Below are 17,088 nucleotides of genomic sequence, written 5' to 3' on the forward strand. Positions count from 1 at the left end.
CGGGGGGCGGAAATGTTCTGAAGAAACGAGTCGGAGGACGAGAGCTGAGCTCTATCCTGTAACCGTGAGACAGAATGTCTCTCACCCATCGGTCTTGGACATGTGGCCACCAGGCGTCGCAAAAGCGGGAGAGCCTGCCACCGACCGAGGATGCGGTTTGGGGAGGCCGAAAGTCATGAGGAGGCCGCCTTGGAGACGGTGCCTCCGGCGGTCTTTGGAGGACGTGACTTAGACCGCCATGCATAAGAGTTCCTCTGGCCCTTCTGAGTCCTGTTGGGCGTAGAGGATTGGGACTTGGCTGAGGGCCGAAAGGACCGAAACTTCGATTGAATTTTTCGTTGCTGAGGTCTGTTTGGTTTGGACTGGGGTAAGGACGAGTCCTTTCCCTTGGATTGCTTAATAATTTCATCCAATTGCTCGCCAAACAAACGGTCGCCAGAAAATGGCAAACCGGTTAGGAACTTCTTGGAAGCAGAGTCTGCCTTCCATTCGCGTAGCCACATGGCCCTGCGGACTGCCACCGAATTGGCGGACGCTACCGCTGTACGGCTCGCAGAGTCCAGGACGGCATTCATGGCGTAGGATGAAAATACCGACGCCTGAGAAGTCAAAGACGCAACTTGCGGAGCAGAGGCACGTGTGACCGCATTAATCTCAGACAGACAAGCTGAGATAGCTTGGAGTGCCCACACTGCTGCAAAGGCTGGGGCAAAGGACGCGCCTATGGCTTCATAGATGGATTTCATCAGGAGTTCTATTTGCCTGTCAGTGGCATCTTTGAGCGATGAAGCATCTGCCACTGATACTACGGATCTAGCCGCCAGTCTAGAGACTGGAGGATCCACCTTGGGACATTGAGCCCAACCCTTAACTACGTCAGCGGGGAAGGGGTAACGTGTGTCATTAAGACGCTTAGAAAAGCGCTTGTCCGGAAATGCTCTGTGCTTCTGGACAGCATCTCTGAAGTTAGAGTGATCGAAAAACGCACTCCGTGTACGTTTGGGAAACCTGAACTGGTGTTTCTCCTGCTGAGAAGCCGACTCCTCTACAGGTGGAGGCGGGGGAGATAGATCTAACACCTGGTTGATGGACGCTATAAGGTCATTTACTATGGCGTCCCCTTCCGGTGTATCAAGATTGAGAGCAACGTCAGGGTCAGAGCCCTGAGCTGCGACCTCCGCTTCATCCTCCAGAGAGTCCTCAAGCTGAGACCCCGAACAGTGTGATGAAGTCGGGGAAGGTTCCCAGCGAGCCCGCTTAGCCGGTCTGGGACTGCGGTCCGTGTCTGAGTCCTCCCTGTGAGACCCAGGTGTCACCCCAGGAGCACGCTGCGGCGCAGACCGAGAGGGGCCTGGGGGCGATGAACTCACAGTGCCCGAGGCCTGTGTAAGGACCGATCTGCACTGCAAGGCTTCTAGTATCTTAGCAGACCATCTGTCCATAGACTGAGCCATGGATTGTGAAAGTGACTCAGAGAGTTTCTCAGCCAAAGCTGCAAACTCTGTCCCTGCCGCCTGGACAGTGGAAGCCGGCGGTTCTACCTGAGCCGAGGGCCCCACCAGTGCCGGCTCCGGCTCCGGCTGAGCGAGTGCAACAGGGGCCGAGCATTGCTCACAGTGCGGGTAGGTGGAACCTGCAGGTAACATAGCCGCACAAGAGGTACAGGTTGCAAAATAACCCTGTGTCTTGGCACCCTTGCTCTTTGCGGACGACATGCTGTTGTCTCCTCGGAGAGTGATCACTGAGGGTATATAGCCAAAAGCAAAACAATGCGGCCGAACAGAGAAAATGTATACAAATATATATATATATATATATATATATATATATATATATATATATACACTTCGGCACCCCAGGGGGACCAGCACCGTGTAACCGGTGTGGCTTACCGACCGCCCCAAGCGGTTGTGTGTCCACCAGATTCCCTGCCTTGGGCCTCCCAGAGCTGCAGAGCTCGTTCTGAAATCCTCCACCGGCAGAAGTGATTGTAAAAATGGCTGCCGGAGCTCTCAGGGGAGGAGGGAGCCGTGGGCGGCGACTAATAAAGTGCGGGAATCTGGTGCCCCACAGTGATCAGTGAGGGGGGCGGAGGACACCTAAGTATGCTCCAGCCCTCACTGCCGACGTCCAGTCGACCGTCCCGCCCTTACCCCTGACTGGCAGGCCCGGGGGCGGGAGTTATAGTACTAGGCCGCATGAAGCCGGGGACTAAAGTTAATAACGCGGCCGGCAAACAGGCGCGGTCGGCGCGGTAGTCCCGGTCGTCACAAAAAAAACAGCAGCGCTGCAGCGTCTGTGACACAGGGTCTCCATGCACCGTCCCCAAGGGGACACAGAGTACCTTTAGATGCAGGGCCTGTCCCTGATGATACCAAGTCTCCTGTCCGGCAGATTCCCCCAGGGGCTGCGGAGGGAGCCCGGTCCCAGTGAATGGTGAACGGTTAGGATCCCACTTCTCCCAGAGCCTCTAAGGGATGGGGAAGGAAAACGGCATGTGGCTCCAGCCTCTGTACCCGCAATGGGTACCTCAACCTTAACAACACCGCCGACTTAGTGGGGTGAGAAGGGAGCATGCCGGGGGCCCTGTTAGGGGCCCTCTTTTCTTCCATCCGATAGAATCAGCAGCTGCTGCTGACTAAAATGGGAGCTTGAGTGAATGTGTGCCTCCTTCAACACAAAGCATAAAACTGAGGAGCCCGTGATGCACGGGAGGGTGTATAGGCAGAGGGGAGGGGTTACACTTTTTAAAGTGTAATACTTTGTGTGGCCTCCGGAGGCAGAAGCTATACACCCAATTGTCTGGGTCTCCCAATGAAGCGACAAAGAAAGGCATAATTTAAAGAAGAATTTGGCCCTAATATGAACGCGAAATATAACAAAAAGCTATGCCAAAAATAAGGCGAGAATACAAAAATTGCAATGGGCCCATGGAGCCTAAGCCTGTGTTCACACGCTGCGTTTTTTCTGCCTCTGTTGATGTTTTTTCTTGCAGATTTTAACCAATCTACAAGGAAAAACGCATCCCAGCAATGTCTATGAGAATCCTGAAGTGCTGTGCACACATTGCAGATTTTTTTCCTTGCAGATTTTGGTGCAGAACAATTGATGTCATTTGTTTCTAATTTTTTCCTACCATAATGCATAAAAAACCCCATCCAAAAACGCAAAACACACACGCTTTTTCTGCAATGTTTTTTTTCTGCCAACAAATGCCGTTTTTGGCGCAGAAAATCTGCAACCAAATCTGCAAAGTGGGAACATACCCTAACAGTTCCTTTTACAGACTGGAATTAAAGGAGCGGTACAGGCAGCTCTGCTGTGTGCATTGTCATTAGTTTAACAGAAATAAAAAAATGCATCTGAAAACCTATAAGAAGTTTCCCAGTAAACTTCAATGAGAATAGGGAACAAGGATTAATACATTTGCTGATACAGAGAGACCAGAGACCCCCTGAGGAAGTGCACACGAAATGCACGTTGGGGTTTTAACTGTGCCATATACCAACTGGGATCATTATGGGTGAGTGTACTAAACACTGTTTGCATCTATATTGCTATATAGCGGTTAGATTGATTTTACTTCACCAGTTGTAATACTATCAGTATACATACCCTATTGTAGATATAATTCTCCCCCTATGAATTCTTGGTATTGGCATGAAGCACCTTAGCTTTTTTGCAGTCTTGCACTGCAATTTTTACCAATATTATATTGACTTCATTTGTTTGTATTAATGTTCAATAAAATTTATATGGATCTTGCTCTACTTTTGTGGTGATCTATATGGCTCCATATTGCTATAGGTTGCAAATGAGTTTAACAGAATAGGAATATTCATGAAGACGAGCACATAGGCCAGGAGACATGCAATGTGGGAAAGGTAAAACATGGAACCTGAGTGTATGTAGTATAATATATCGGAGTGCTACAAAGAACCACAGCTGATTTTTAGTGTAATAACAGGCGCAGGCGTCCGCTACTCACCATGGCCATTCTGTGCTCGGCAATTGCCTTTAGATCTGCTTTTCTCTTTTCCTCTTTTTCCTTACTTTCTTTTTTGATCTTCGCTTCCATTTCATCCAGAGCTCTCGTTAGACGTTCCTCTTCGTCATCGAGCTTCTGCTTCATCTGTGCGGCCAGCAGCTCTGTGATTTTATCCCTGCGTTCCACTGTTTTCCTATTCCATGTCAAGGTGACAAATTAAAGGTCATGTCTACCGATATACAGGTATGTCATGCACGCTTTCATAATCAGAGCTATGTAATATAATGTCCTAAAAAATAAAAGTTTCCTTTACAAGCAAGTCTAAACTGCTCAGATCTCTGCCGGGCAGCTGGCCGTCTGACCAGAATACAGTTATAAGAGCCTATATTTTGGCAATGGTCAGCTCAGAATGGCTGCTATAAGTCGGGCCCTTTAAAAGAATTGTCCAACTTTTTCCTAAAATTTATTCACCTGACCTGGGACGTCGCTCTGGCCGGCGACCCGCCTCCTTATTAAGGGGGCGGGTCGTGCGGCGTCACTGCGACGTTACACAGCAGGTGGCCAATAGGAGCGGAGGGGCGGAGATGAGCGGAATGTAAACATCCCGCCCACCTCCTTCCTTCCGCATAGCCGACGGGAGCCGCGGTGACGCAGGTAGGAGATGTTCCTCGCTCCTGTGACTTCACACACAGCGATGTTTGCTGCTGCAGGAGCGAGGAACAACATCGGACCGTCGCGTCAGCGTAATTATGGAATTCGCCGATGCTACACCGATGATACGATTACGACGCTTTTGCGATCGTTAATCGTATCATCTAGGATTTACACACTACGATATCACCTGTGACGCCGGATGTGCGTCACTTTCAATTTGATCCCACCGACATCGCACCTGCGATGTTGTAGTGTGCAAAGCCCGCCTTAGGCTAGGGCCCCACTTTGCGTTCATCTACTTGCAGTTTAGAACGCACGTTTTGGGCTTAATTGATTTGACCATAGTTGCCTTTTTGTTTAAATTTAGCGCTGAAAACGCATGCGTATTTACCGCGTTTAGATGCGTTTTCAGCGCTTTTTACCTGCTTTTCCACCTGCGTTTTGATAGATGCGTTTTGAACATCATGACACTGCTAAATAAAGTTTAAATAGTCAAACTCAATGAAAAAATTGGAAAAAAAGAAACAAATCTATATTTTTGTGAAAAATAATGAAAATAGATTAATTTAATGAAATTATAGCGGTAATATGATATTTAATGGAAAAATAGCAATAATTTATTAAAATTCTTACTTTTAATTGTCGGACTATGTGTGTGTGTAAACGGACATATGAAATCATTTTTTTGAAGTCCAAAACGCATGTTTTCTGCACTGGAAAAGCAGGTAAAACGCAGGAATTTGCTGGAATCTTGGTTTTTGCCATTTCTCATAGACTTCAATGTTAGCAAAACGCACCCAAAATGGCAAAAACAATTGAGATGCTGCTTCTTTGAACGCATGGATTTTACCACAAAATATGCAAATTAAACGCAGCGTTTTAAAGCGCAAAGTGCGGACAAGAAATCTACATTTTCCATAGACTTTGCTGGGAAATCAAAACGCATGCCTTTTGGCATGAAAAAGGTGCTTCTCAAAACGGACCTAAAAAGCACCTGAAACGCAGGTGGAAATGTAAAGTGGGGCCCTAGCCTTACTAGCAACATCAAAGAGCAGCACATAACGTTTTGGAGGATCTTATCGAGCTCCAACGTGCAATGTAGGAGATCTGTGCTTTGCATTTCATTTACTATTACTTTCTGAATGCTGATCTATCTATTGACAGAAGCTCTTTGCTGCTTCCTCCAAAAGTCAAAACTGTTCTCTCTCCAGTAATTAAAATCTGCCAGTATAAAATATGCTTATATTCTGGGTTTGCAAATGTCCTCACCTATTTAATTCCTCTTCTCTCTCCTTTTTCAGATTTGCCATTTTTCTCTTTGCGAGAACATATCGTCTTATCAGGTCATCGTTTTCTTCTTCCATCTGTTTCTCAAGTGCTCGCAGGAGGTCTCTGTCCGCAGTATGAGCCTACGAATATTGACAGTATACACAAATTACATTGATTTATTTTCCTCCATGCTAACTGAGATGACACTCTTCTTCCGTTTTACAAAGATGGGATTGCGTTAGGGGCAGAGGATTCATCATGTTTGTAGCAACCGGATTTCCACAATGATCTTATCCAAATGTCACCTTGATAGGTCTATAAAGGTCTAAAGTGAGGAAAACCTCCACAATGTAATGTGACTAGAAATAGTTCCAACTATAATTAATGAAAACTTTTTCAATCACGCTTGGTTGCTTAACCCTAGAACGCATACCCGGGGCCTCGCAGGCCTGCTATGTCACTTGTTTTCTATGGTAGATTTCTATGGTTGTGCATTCTAGGGTTAAAAATGAAAAATTAGCCAATAGACACCAAAAGAACCACTGAGCCGCTCCTCTTTGCCTAAATTCTCTACAAGGCTTCTCCCTCTGGGGGGCGGCATCCGTGGCTGCAGACAATCAGAAGCCACTGGACAGCTTCAATCAAGGTGGTATGTGATCAGCAGCCAATGATTGGCTGGAGTCATCATGTGACTCTGTCTGCCGGAAGTAGGAGTCAGGAGCCCGGTGGGGAACGCTAGCAACAGAATGGACAAGTGGCACCAGTCTAGACCAGTAAATGAGCATCGGCATTTTTTTTTTACATTTTTGAAGCACCCTAGGGTCACTTAATATGTTTTTTTTTAATTAGTGGACAACCCCTTTAAGCTTATCATTTTGGGCAAGTGGGGTGCTTTTCTACTATGGCACCTACAAATTCCCCTATGATCGGTGTTTCCATGCAAAGCAATGCTAAGAATAGTAATATAATAAAGGAAGTGTGTCCCTAAACAGACCCCGATAAGAAAAAGCATCCACTGAACTCATATTCAGGGCATTTAGGCTGAGTTCCCCATGTCCAGTAATCATCCATTAGAAAACGGATCCGTTAACTGATTGTTTTTTAGTGGGTTGAGTTGTACTTTTGAATGACACCATTCTTGTTAGCAGTGGTGTACTGGAAAGCGAGAAAAAAAATTCTAAGTGTTGCCAAATTGAAAAGAAAAACCCACAATTCTGCAATTGTTTTTTAAAAAGAAGGGAATTTTGTTTACTTACCGTAAATTCCTTTTCTTCTAGCTCCAATTGGGAGACCCAGACAATTGGGTGTATAGTCTTCTGCCTCCGGAGGCCACACAAAGTATTACACTTAAAAGTGTAAAGCCCCTCCCCTTCTGCCTATACACCCCCCCGTGCATCACGGGCTCCTCAGTTTTGGTGCAAAAGCAGGAAGGAGGAAACTTATAAATTGGTCTAAAGTAAATTCAATCCGAAGGAAGTTCGGAAAACTGAAAACCATTCAACATGAACAACATGTGTACACAAAGAACAACAGCCCGAAGGGAACAGGGGCGGGTGCTGGGTCTCCCAATTGGAGCTAGAAGAAAAGGAATTTACGGTAAGTAAACAAAATTCCCTTCTTCTTTGTCGCTCCATTGGGAGACCCAGACAATTGGGACGTCCAAAAGCAGTCCCTGGGTGGGTAAAATAATACCTCGTAATAGACCCGTGAAACGGCCCCTTCCTACAGGTGGGCAACCGCCGCCTGAAGGACTCGCCTACCTAGGCTGGCATCTGCCGAGGCATAGGTATGCACCTGATAGTGTTTCGTGAAAGTGTGCAGGCTCGACCAGGTAGCCGCCTGACACACCTGCTGAGCCGTAGCCTGGTGCCGCAAAGCCCAGGACGCACCCACGGCTCTGGTAGAATGGGCCTTCAGCCCTGAGGGAACCGGAAGCCCAGAAGAACGGTAGGCTTCGAGAATTGGTTCCTTGATCCACCGAGCCAGGGTTGATTTGGAAGCCTGTGACCCCTTACGCTGGCCAGCGACAAGGACAAAGAGTGCATCCAAGCGGCGCAGGGGCACCGTACGAGAAATGTAGAGTCTGAGTGCTCTCACCAGATCTAACAAGTGCAAATCCTTTTCACATTGGTGAACTGGATGTGGACAAAAAGAAGGTAAGGAGATATCCTGATTGAGATGAAAGGGGGATACCACCTTAGGGAGAAATTCCGGAACCGGACGCAGAACCACCTTGTCCTGGTGAAACACCAGGAAAGGAGCTTTGCATGACAGCGCTGCTAGCTCAGACACTCTCCGAAGTGATATGACTGCTACTAAGAAGACCACTTTCTGCGAAAGGCGTGAAAGAGAAATATCCTTCATTGGCTCGAAGGGTGGTTTCTGAAGAGCCATCAGCACCCTGTTCAGATCCCAGGGTTCTAACGGACGCTTGTAAGGAGGGACTATGTGACAAACCCCCTGCAGGAACGTGCGTACCTTTGGAAGTCTGGCTAGGCGCTTCTGAAAAAACACAGAGAGCGCTGAGACTTGTCCCTTAAGGGAGCCGAGCGACAAACCCTTTTCCAATCCGGATTGAAGGAAGGAAAGAAAAGTGGGCAAGGCAAATGGCCAGGGAGTAAAACCCTGATCAGAGCACCAGGATAAGAATATCCTCCACGTCCTGTGGTAGATCTTGGCGGACGTTGGTTTCCTGGCCTGTCTCATAGTGGCAATGACCTCTTGAGATAACCCTGAAGACGCTAGGATCCAGGACTCAATGGCCACACAGTCAGGTTGAGGGCCGCAGAATTCAGATGGAAAAACGGCCCTTGAGACAGCAAGTCTGGTCGGTCTGGTAGTGCCCACGGTTGGCCCACCGTGAGATGCCACAGATCCGGGTACCACGACCTCCTCGGCCAGTCTGGAGCGACGAGGATGGCGCGGCGGCAGTCGGACCTGATCTTGCGTAACACTCTGGGCAACAGTGCCAGAGGAGGAAACACATAAGGCAGTTGAAACTGCGACCAATCCTGAACTAATGCGTCTGCCGCCAGAGCTCTGTGATCTTAAGACCGTGCCATGAATGCCGGGACCTTGTGGTTGTGCCGGGACGCCATTAGGTCGACGTCCGGCATCCCCCAGCGGCAACAGATCTCTTGAAACACGTCCGGGTGAAGGGACCATTCCCCTGCGTCCATGCCCTGGCGACTGAGAAAGTCTGCTTCCCAGTTTTCTACGCCCGGGATGTGAACTGCGGATATGGTGGATGCTGTGGCTTCCACCCACAGCAGAATCCGCCGGACTTCCTGGAAGGCTTGCCGACTGCGTGTTCCGCCTTGGTGGTTGATGTATGCCACCGCTGTGGAGTTGTCCGACTGAATTCGGATCTGCTTGCCTTCCAGCCACGGCTGGAACGCCTTTAGGGCAAGATACACTGCCCTTATCTCCAGAACATTGATCTGAAGGGAGGACTCTGGCTGAGTCCAAGTACCATGAGCCCTGTGGTGGAGAAAGACCGCTCCCCACCCTGACAGACTCGCGTCCGTCGTGACCACCGCCCAGGATGGGGGTAGGAAGGATTTCCCCTTCGACAATGAAGTGGGAAGAAGCCACCACCGAAGGGAGGCTTTGGCTGCCTGAGAAAGGGAGACGTTCCTGTCGAGGGACGTCGACTTCCTGTCCCACTTGCGGAGAATGTCCCATTGAAGTGGACGCAGATGAAACTGCGCAAAAGGAACTGCCTCCATTGCTGCCACCATCTTCCCTAGGAAGTGCATGAGGCGCCTCAAGGGGTGTGACTGGCCTTGAAGGAGAGATTGCACCCCTGTCTGTAGTGAACGCTGTTTGTCCAGCGGAAGCTTCACTATCGCTGAGAGAGTATGAAACTCCATGCCGAGATATGTCAGCGATTGGGCCGGTGTCAGATTTGACTTTGGGAAATTGATGATCCACCCGAATCTCTGGAGAGTCTCCAGAGCAATGTCCAGGCTGTGTTGGCATGCCACTCGAGAGGGTGCCTTGACAAGCAGATCGTCTAAGTAAGGGATCACCGAGTGTCCCTGAGAGTGTAGGACTGCTACCACTGATGCCATGACCTTGGTGAAGACCCGTGGTGCTGTCGCCAGGCCGAAAGGCAGTGCCACGAACTGAAGGTGTTCGTCCCCTATGGCGAAACGCAGGAAGCGCTGATGCTCTGGTGCAATCGGTACGTGGAGATAAGCATCTTTGATGTCGATTGATGCTTGGAAGTCTCCTTGGGACATTGAGGCGATGACGGAGCGGAGCGATTCCATCCGGAATCGCCTGGTTTTTACGTGTTTGTTGAGCAGTTTTAGGTCCAGAACAGGACGGAAAGATCCGTCCTTTTTTGGCACCACAAACAAGTTGGAGTAAAAACCGTGACCCTGTTGCTGAAGAGGAACAGGGATCACCACTCCTTCTGCCTTCAGAGTGCACACCGCCTGAAGAAGAGCATCGGCTCGTTCGGGGGGCGGAGATGTTCTGAAGAATCGAGTCAGAGGACGAGAGCTGAACTCTATCCTGTAACCGTGAGACAGAATGTCTCTCACCCAACGGTCTTGTACCTGTGGCAGCCAGGCGTCGCAAAAGCGGGAGAGCCTGCCACCGACCGAGGATGCGGTGTGAAGAGGCCGAAAGTCATGAGGAGGCCGCTTTGGGAGCGGTTCCTCCGGCGGTCTTTTTAGGACGTGACTTAGACCGCCATGAATCGGAGTTCGTCTGACCCTTCTGTGGCCTGTTGGACGAGGAGAATTGAGACCTGCCCGCGGGCCGAAAGGACCGAAACCTCGATTGTACCTTCCGTTGTTGAGGTCTATTTGGTTTGGACTGGGGTAAGGATGAGTCCTTTCCCTTGGATTGTTTAATGATTTCATCCAATCGCTCACCAAACAGGCGGTCGCCAGAAAATGGCAAACCGGTTAAGAACTTTTTGGAAGCAGAGTCTGCCTTCCATTCACGTAGCCACATGGCCCTGCGGACTGCCACCGAATTGGCGGATGCTACCGCCGTACGGCTTGCAGAGTCCAGGACAGCATTAATGGCGTAGGACGCAAACGCCGACGCCTGAGAGGTTAAGGACACCACCTGCGGAGCAGAGGCACGTGTGACTGCATTAATCTGCGAGTGACAAGCTGAGATAGCTTGGAGTGCCCATACGGCTGCGAATGCCGGAGCAAAGGACGCGCCGATAGCCTCATAGATGGATTTCAACCAGAGCTCCATCTGTCTGTCAGTGGCATCTTTGAGTGAAGCCCCATCTTCCACTGCAACTATGGATCTAGCCGCCAGTCTGGAGACTGGAGGATCCACCTTGGGACACTGAGCCCAACCCTTGACAACGTCAGGGGGGAAGGGATAACGTGTGTCCTTAAGGCGCTTAGAAAAGCGCTTATCTGGACAAGCTCGGTGTTTCTGGACTGCCTCTCTGAAGTCTGAGTGATCCAGAAACGTACTCATTGTACGCTTGGGAAACCTAAAACGGAATTTCTCCTGCTGAGAAGCTGACTCCTCAATTGGAGGAGCTGGGGGAGAAAGATCCAACACCTGATTGATGGACGCTATAAGGTCATTCACTATGGCGTCTCCTTCTGGTGTATCTAGGTTGAGAGCGGCTTCAGGATCAGAATCCTGATCTGCCACCTCCGCTTCATCCTCTAGAGAGTCCTCCTGCTGAGACCCTGAGCAGTGTGATGAAGTGGAGGGAAGCTCCCAGCGAGCCCGCTTAGGCGGTCTGGGACTGCGGTCCGTGTCAGAGACCTCACCTTGGGACCTATGAGTCACCCCAGGAGCACTTTGCTGCTCCAACCGAGGGGGGCCTGGGGTCAATGATTCAACAGTGCCCGGGGCCTGTGTCACCGGCCTGGACTGCAAGGCTTCTAGTATCTTAGCAGACCATTTATCCATAGTCTCAGAAAGTTTGTCAGCGAATACTGCAAACTCCGTCCCTGTCACCTGGACAGTGGTAGCAGGTGGTTCCACTTGGGCCACCAGTGGCAGAGGCTCCGGCTGAGTAAGTGCCACAGGGGCCGAGCATTGCACACAATGAGGGTAGGTGGAACCTGCCGGTAGTATAGCCGCACATGAGGTACAGGTTGCAAAGTAAGCCTGTGCTTTGGCACCCTTGCTTTTTGCGGACGACATGCTGTTGTCTCCTCTGAGTACAATCCGGGAGGGTATATAGCCAAAAACCAACAGTGCGACCGTACAGAGTAACTGTATAGCATATAAGCATATATATATATATACACTTCGGCACCCAGGGGGGCCAGCACCTAGAAACAGGTGCGGCTTACCGACCGCCCAAAGCGGTTGTGTGACCACCAGATTCCCTGCCTGGGCCTCCCAGAGCCGTGTTGTCTCTCCTCTCCAGCTTCAGAAGTGCTGACAGGAATGGCTGCCGGCGTTCTGTGAGGAGGAGGGGGCCGTGGGCGTGCACTAGAAAGTGCGGGAATCTGGTGCCCCACGGTGCTCAGTGAGGGGGGAGGAGGATACAAAGTATGCTCCAGCCCTCAGCGCTGACGTCCAGTGCAGCGTCCCTCCCTTCCCCTGACTGGCAGGCCCGGGGGCGGGAATATGCGGTACTAGGCCGCAGAAGCCGGGGACTAAAGTTATAAGCGCGGTCGGCAAACAAGCGCGGTCAGCGCGGTAGTCCCGGCGCACTAACACACCCAGCAGTGCTGCAGCGTGTATGACACAAGCGCTCTATGCGCTGTCCCCAAGGGGACACAGAGTACCTCACAGTAGCAGGGCCTTGTCCCTGACGATACCCAGCTCCTGTCCAGCAGATTCCCCAGGGGCTGCGGAGGGAGCACGGTCCCAGTGCCTGGAGACCGATTAGGATCCCACTTCACCCAAAGCCCTTAAGGGATGGGGAAGGAAAACGGCATGTGGCTCCTGCCTATGTACCCGCAATGGGTACCTCAACCTTAACAGCACCGCCGACCAGAGTGGGGTGAGAAGGGAGCATGCCGGGGGCCCTGTTATGGGCCCTCTTTTCTTCCATCCGATATAGTCAGCAGCTGCTGCTGACTAAATTGTGGAGCTATGCGTGCATGTGTGCCTCCTTCGCACAAAGCATAAAAACTGAGGAGCCCGTGATGCACGGGGGGGTGTATAGGCAGAAGGGGAGGGGCTTTACACTTTTAAGTGTAATACTTTGTGTGGCCTCCGGAGGCAGAAGCCTATACACCCAATTGTCTGGGTCTGCCAATGGAGCGACAAAGAAATAATTATTTGCAGTGTTCATTTTACAGGAAAGAAGGGAATTTTGTTACTTACCGTAAATTCCTTTTCTTCTAGCTCCAATTGGGAGACCCAGACGATTGGGTGTATAGCTACTGCCTCCGGAGGCCACACAAAGCATTACACTAAAAAGTGTAAGGCCCCTCCCCTTCTGGCTATACACCCCCCGTGGGATCACGGGCTGCTCAGTTTTAGTGCTAAAGCAAGAAGGAGGAAAGCCAATAACTGGTTTAAACAAATTCAATCCGAAGTAACATCGGAGAACTGAAACCGTTCAACATGAACAACATGTGTACCCGAAAAAAACAAAAATCCCGAAGGAAACAGGGCGGGTGCTGGGTCTCCCAATTGGAGCTAGAAGAAAAGGAATTTACGGTAAGTAACAAAATTCCCTTCTTCTTCGGCGCTCCATTGGGAGACCCAGACGATTGGGACGTCCAAAAGCAGTCCCTGGGTGGGTAAATTAATACCTCAAGTTAGAGCTGCAAAACAGCCCTCCCCTACGAGGAGGCAACCGCCGCCTGCAGGACTCTTCTACCTAGGCTGGCGTCCGCCGAAGCGTAGGTATGCACCTGATAATGTTTGGTGAAAGTGTGCAGACTCGACCAGGTAGCTGCCTGGCACACCTGTTGAGCCGTAGCCTGGTGTCGTAATGCCCAGGACGCACCCACGGCTCTGGTAGAATGGGCCTTCAGCCCTGATGGAACCGGAAGCCCAGCAGAACGGTAGGCTTCAAGAATTGGTTCCTTGATCCATCGAGCCAGGGTGGATTTGGAAGCCTGCGATCCTTTGCGCTTACCAGCGACAAGGACAAAGAGTGCATCCGAGCGGCGCAGGGGCGCCGTGCGGGAAATGTAGATTCTGAGTGCTCTCACGAGATCCAACAAATGCAAATCCTTTTCATACCGATGAACTGGATGAGGACAAAAGGAAGGTAAGGAGATATCCTGATTGAGATGAAAAGAGGATACCACCTTAGGGAGAAACTCCTGAATCGGGCGCAGCACTACCTTGTCCTGGTGAAAAACCAGGAAGGGAGCTTTGGATGACAGCGCTGCCAACTCGGATACCCTCCGAAGAGACGTGACCGCTACCAGAAAGGCCACTTTCTGTGAGAGTCGAGAAAGTGAAACAGCGGCTCGAAGGGCGGCTTCTGGAGAGCAACTAGTACCCTGTTCAGATCCCATGGATCTAACGGCCGTTTGTACGGAGGGACGATGTGACAAACCCCCTGCAGGAACGTGCGTACCTGAGGGAGTCGTGCTAGACGCTTTTGAAAAAATACCGATAGCGCTGAGACTTGCCCTTTAAGGGAGCCGAGCGACAAGCCTTTTTCCAAACCAGATTGCAGGAAGGAAAGAAAGGTAGGCAATGCAAATGGCCAGGGGGACACTCCTTGTGCCGAGCACCAGGATAAGAAAATCTTCCACGTTCTGTGGTAGATCTTAGCAGACGTGGGCTTCCTAGCCTGTCTCATGGTGGCCACGACCCCTTGAGATAATCCTGAAGATGCTAGTATCCAGGACTCAATGGCCACACAGTCAGGTTCAGGGCCGCAGAATTCAGATGGAAAAACGGCCCTTGTGACAGTAAGTCTGGCCGGTCTGGTAGCGCCCACGGTTGGCCGACCGTGAGATGCCACAGATCCGGATACCACGACCTCCTCGGCCAGTCTGGGGCGACGAGCAGGACGCGGCGGCAATCGGACCTGATCTTGCGTAGCACTCTGGGCAAGAGTGCCAGAGGGGGAAAAACATAGGGCAGCTGGAACTGCGACCAATCTTGCACTAAGGCGTCTGCCGCCAGAGCTCTGTGATCGCGAGACCGTGCCATGAAAGTTGGGACCTTGTTGTTGTGCCGGGACGCCATTAGGTCGACGTCCGGCCTTCCCCAGCGGCGACAGATTTCCTGAAACACGTCCGGGTGAAGGGACCATTCCCCTGCGTCCATACCCTGGCGACTGAGGAAGTCCGCTTCCCAGTTTTCTACGCCGGGGATGTGAACTGCGGATATGGTGGAGGCCGTGGCTTCCACCCACATCAGAATCCGCCGGACTTCCTGGAAGGCTTGCCGACTGCGTGTCCCGCCTTGGTGGTTGATGTATGCCACCGCTGTGGAGTTGTCCGACTGAATTCGGATCTGCTTTCCTTCCAGCCACTGCTGGAAGGCTTGTAGGGCAAGATACACTGCCCTGATTTCCAGAACATTGATCTGAAGGGTGGACTCCTGCTGAGTCCACGTACCCTGAGCCCTGTGGTGGAGAAAAACTGCTCCCCACCCTGACAGACTCACGTCTGTCGTGACCACCGCCCAGGATGGGGGTAGGAAGGACCTTCCTTGTGATAATGAGGTGGGAAGAAGCCACCATTGAAGAGAGTCCTTGGCCGTCTGGGAAAGGGAGACTTTCCTGTCCAAGGACGTCGACTTCCCGTCCCATTGGCGGAGAATGTCCCATTGAAGTGGGCGCAGATGAAACTGCGCAAACGGAACTGCCTCTATTGCTGCTACCATCTTCCCCAGGAAGTGCATGAGGCGTCTTAAGGGGTGCGACTGGCCTTGAAGGAGAGAGTGCACCCCTGTCTGTAGTGAACGCTGCTTGTCCATCGGAAGCTTCACTGTCGCTGAGAGAGTATGAAACTCCATGCCAAGATATGTTAGTGATTGGGTCGGTGACAGATTTGACTTTGAAAAGTTGATGATCCACCCGAAAGTCTGGAGAGTCTCCAGCGCAACGTTCAGGCTGTGTTGGCATGCCTCATGAGAGGGTGCCTTGACAAGTAGATCGTCCAAGTAAGGGATCACCGAGTGTCCCTGAGAGTGCAAGACTGCTACCACTGCTGCCATGACCTTGGTGAAAACCCGTGGGGCTGTCGCCAGACCAAATGGCAGGGCTACGAACTGAAGGTGTTCGTCTCCTATGACGAAGCGTAGAAAACGCTGATGCTCTGGAGCAATCGGCACGTGGAGATAAGCATCCTTGATGTCTATTGATGCTAGGAAATCTCCTTGAGACATCGAGGCAATGACGGAGCGGAGAGATTCCATCCGGAACCGCCTGGTTTTCACGTGCTTGTTGAGCAGTTTTAGGTCCAGAACAGGACGGAAAGAGCCGTCCTTTTTTGGCACCACAAACAGATTGGAGTAAAAACCTTGACCTCGTTCCTGAAGAGGAACAGGGATCACCACTCCTTCTGCCCTTAGAGAGCACACCGCCTGCAGAAGAGCATCGGCTCGGTCGGGATGTGGGGAAGTTCTGAAGAACCGGGGCGGAGGACGAGAACTGAACTCTATCCGGTACCCGTGAGACAAAATGTCTGTTACCCACCGGTCCTTGACCTGTGGCAGCCAAATGCCGCAAAAGCGGGAGAGCCTGCCACCGACCGAGGATGCGGAGAGAGGAGGCCGAAAGTCATGAGGCAGCCGGCTTGGCGGCGGTTCCTCCGGCTGCTTTCTTTGGGCGTGAGTGAGTCCGCCAGGAATCTGAGCTCCTCTGCTCCTTCTGAGTCCTTTTGGACGAGGAGAATTGGGCCCTGCCCGAACCTCGAAAGGACCGAAACCTCGACTGTCCCCTCCACTGTTGAGGTTTGCTTGATCTGGGCTGGGGTAAGGAAGAGTCCTTACCCTTGGACTGTTTAATGATTTCAGCCAATTGCTCACCAAACAGCCTGTCTTGAGATAATGGCAAACTGGTTAAGCATTTTTTGGAAGCAGAATCTGCTTTCCATTCCTTTAACCATAAGGCTCTGCGTAAAACCACAGAGTTGGCGGACGCCATTGACATACGGCTGGTAGAGTCCAAGACCGCATTGATAGCGTAAGTCGCAAACGCAGACATTTGCGAGGTCAATGACGCCACTTGCGGCACTGATGGACGTATGACAGAGTCCACCTGCGCCAGACCAGCTGAAATAGCTTGGAGTGCCCACACGGCTGCG

General features: G+C 51.1%; 1 protein-coding gene across 2 annotated transcripts in view; it reads right to left on the reverse strand.

The window, feature by feature from the left end:
* CFAP210 (cilia and flagella associated protein 210) overlaps positions 1 to 17,088 on the reverse strand; it is a 91,952-nt gene that overhangs the window by 16,104 nt on the left and 58,760 nt on the right. For both annotated transcript variants that reach the window (XM_075317301.1, XM_075317300.1), the window contains 2 exons: positions 5,912 to 6,051; positions 3,989 to 4,181 (listed from right to left, as the gene is read on the reverse strand). In XM_075317301.1, coding sequence (XP_075173416.1) covers positions 3,989 to 4,181; positions 5,912 to 6,051 — 333 coding nt within the window. The remainder of the gene's footprint in view (positions 1 to 3,988; positions 4,182 to 5,911; positions 6,052 to 17,088) is intronic.

Source organism: Anomaloglossus baeobatrachus, chromosome 7 (assembly GCF_048569485.1).
Source record: "Anomaloglossus baeobatrachus isolate aAnoBae1 chromosome 7, aAnoBae1.hap1, whole genome shotgun sequence".
NCBI classification, from domain to species: Eukaryota; Metazoa; Chordata; class Amphibia; order Anura; family Aromobatidae; genus Anomaloglossus; species Anomaloglossus baeobatrachus.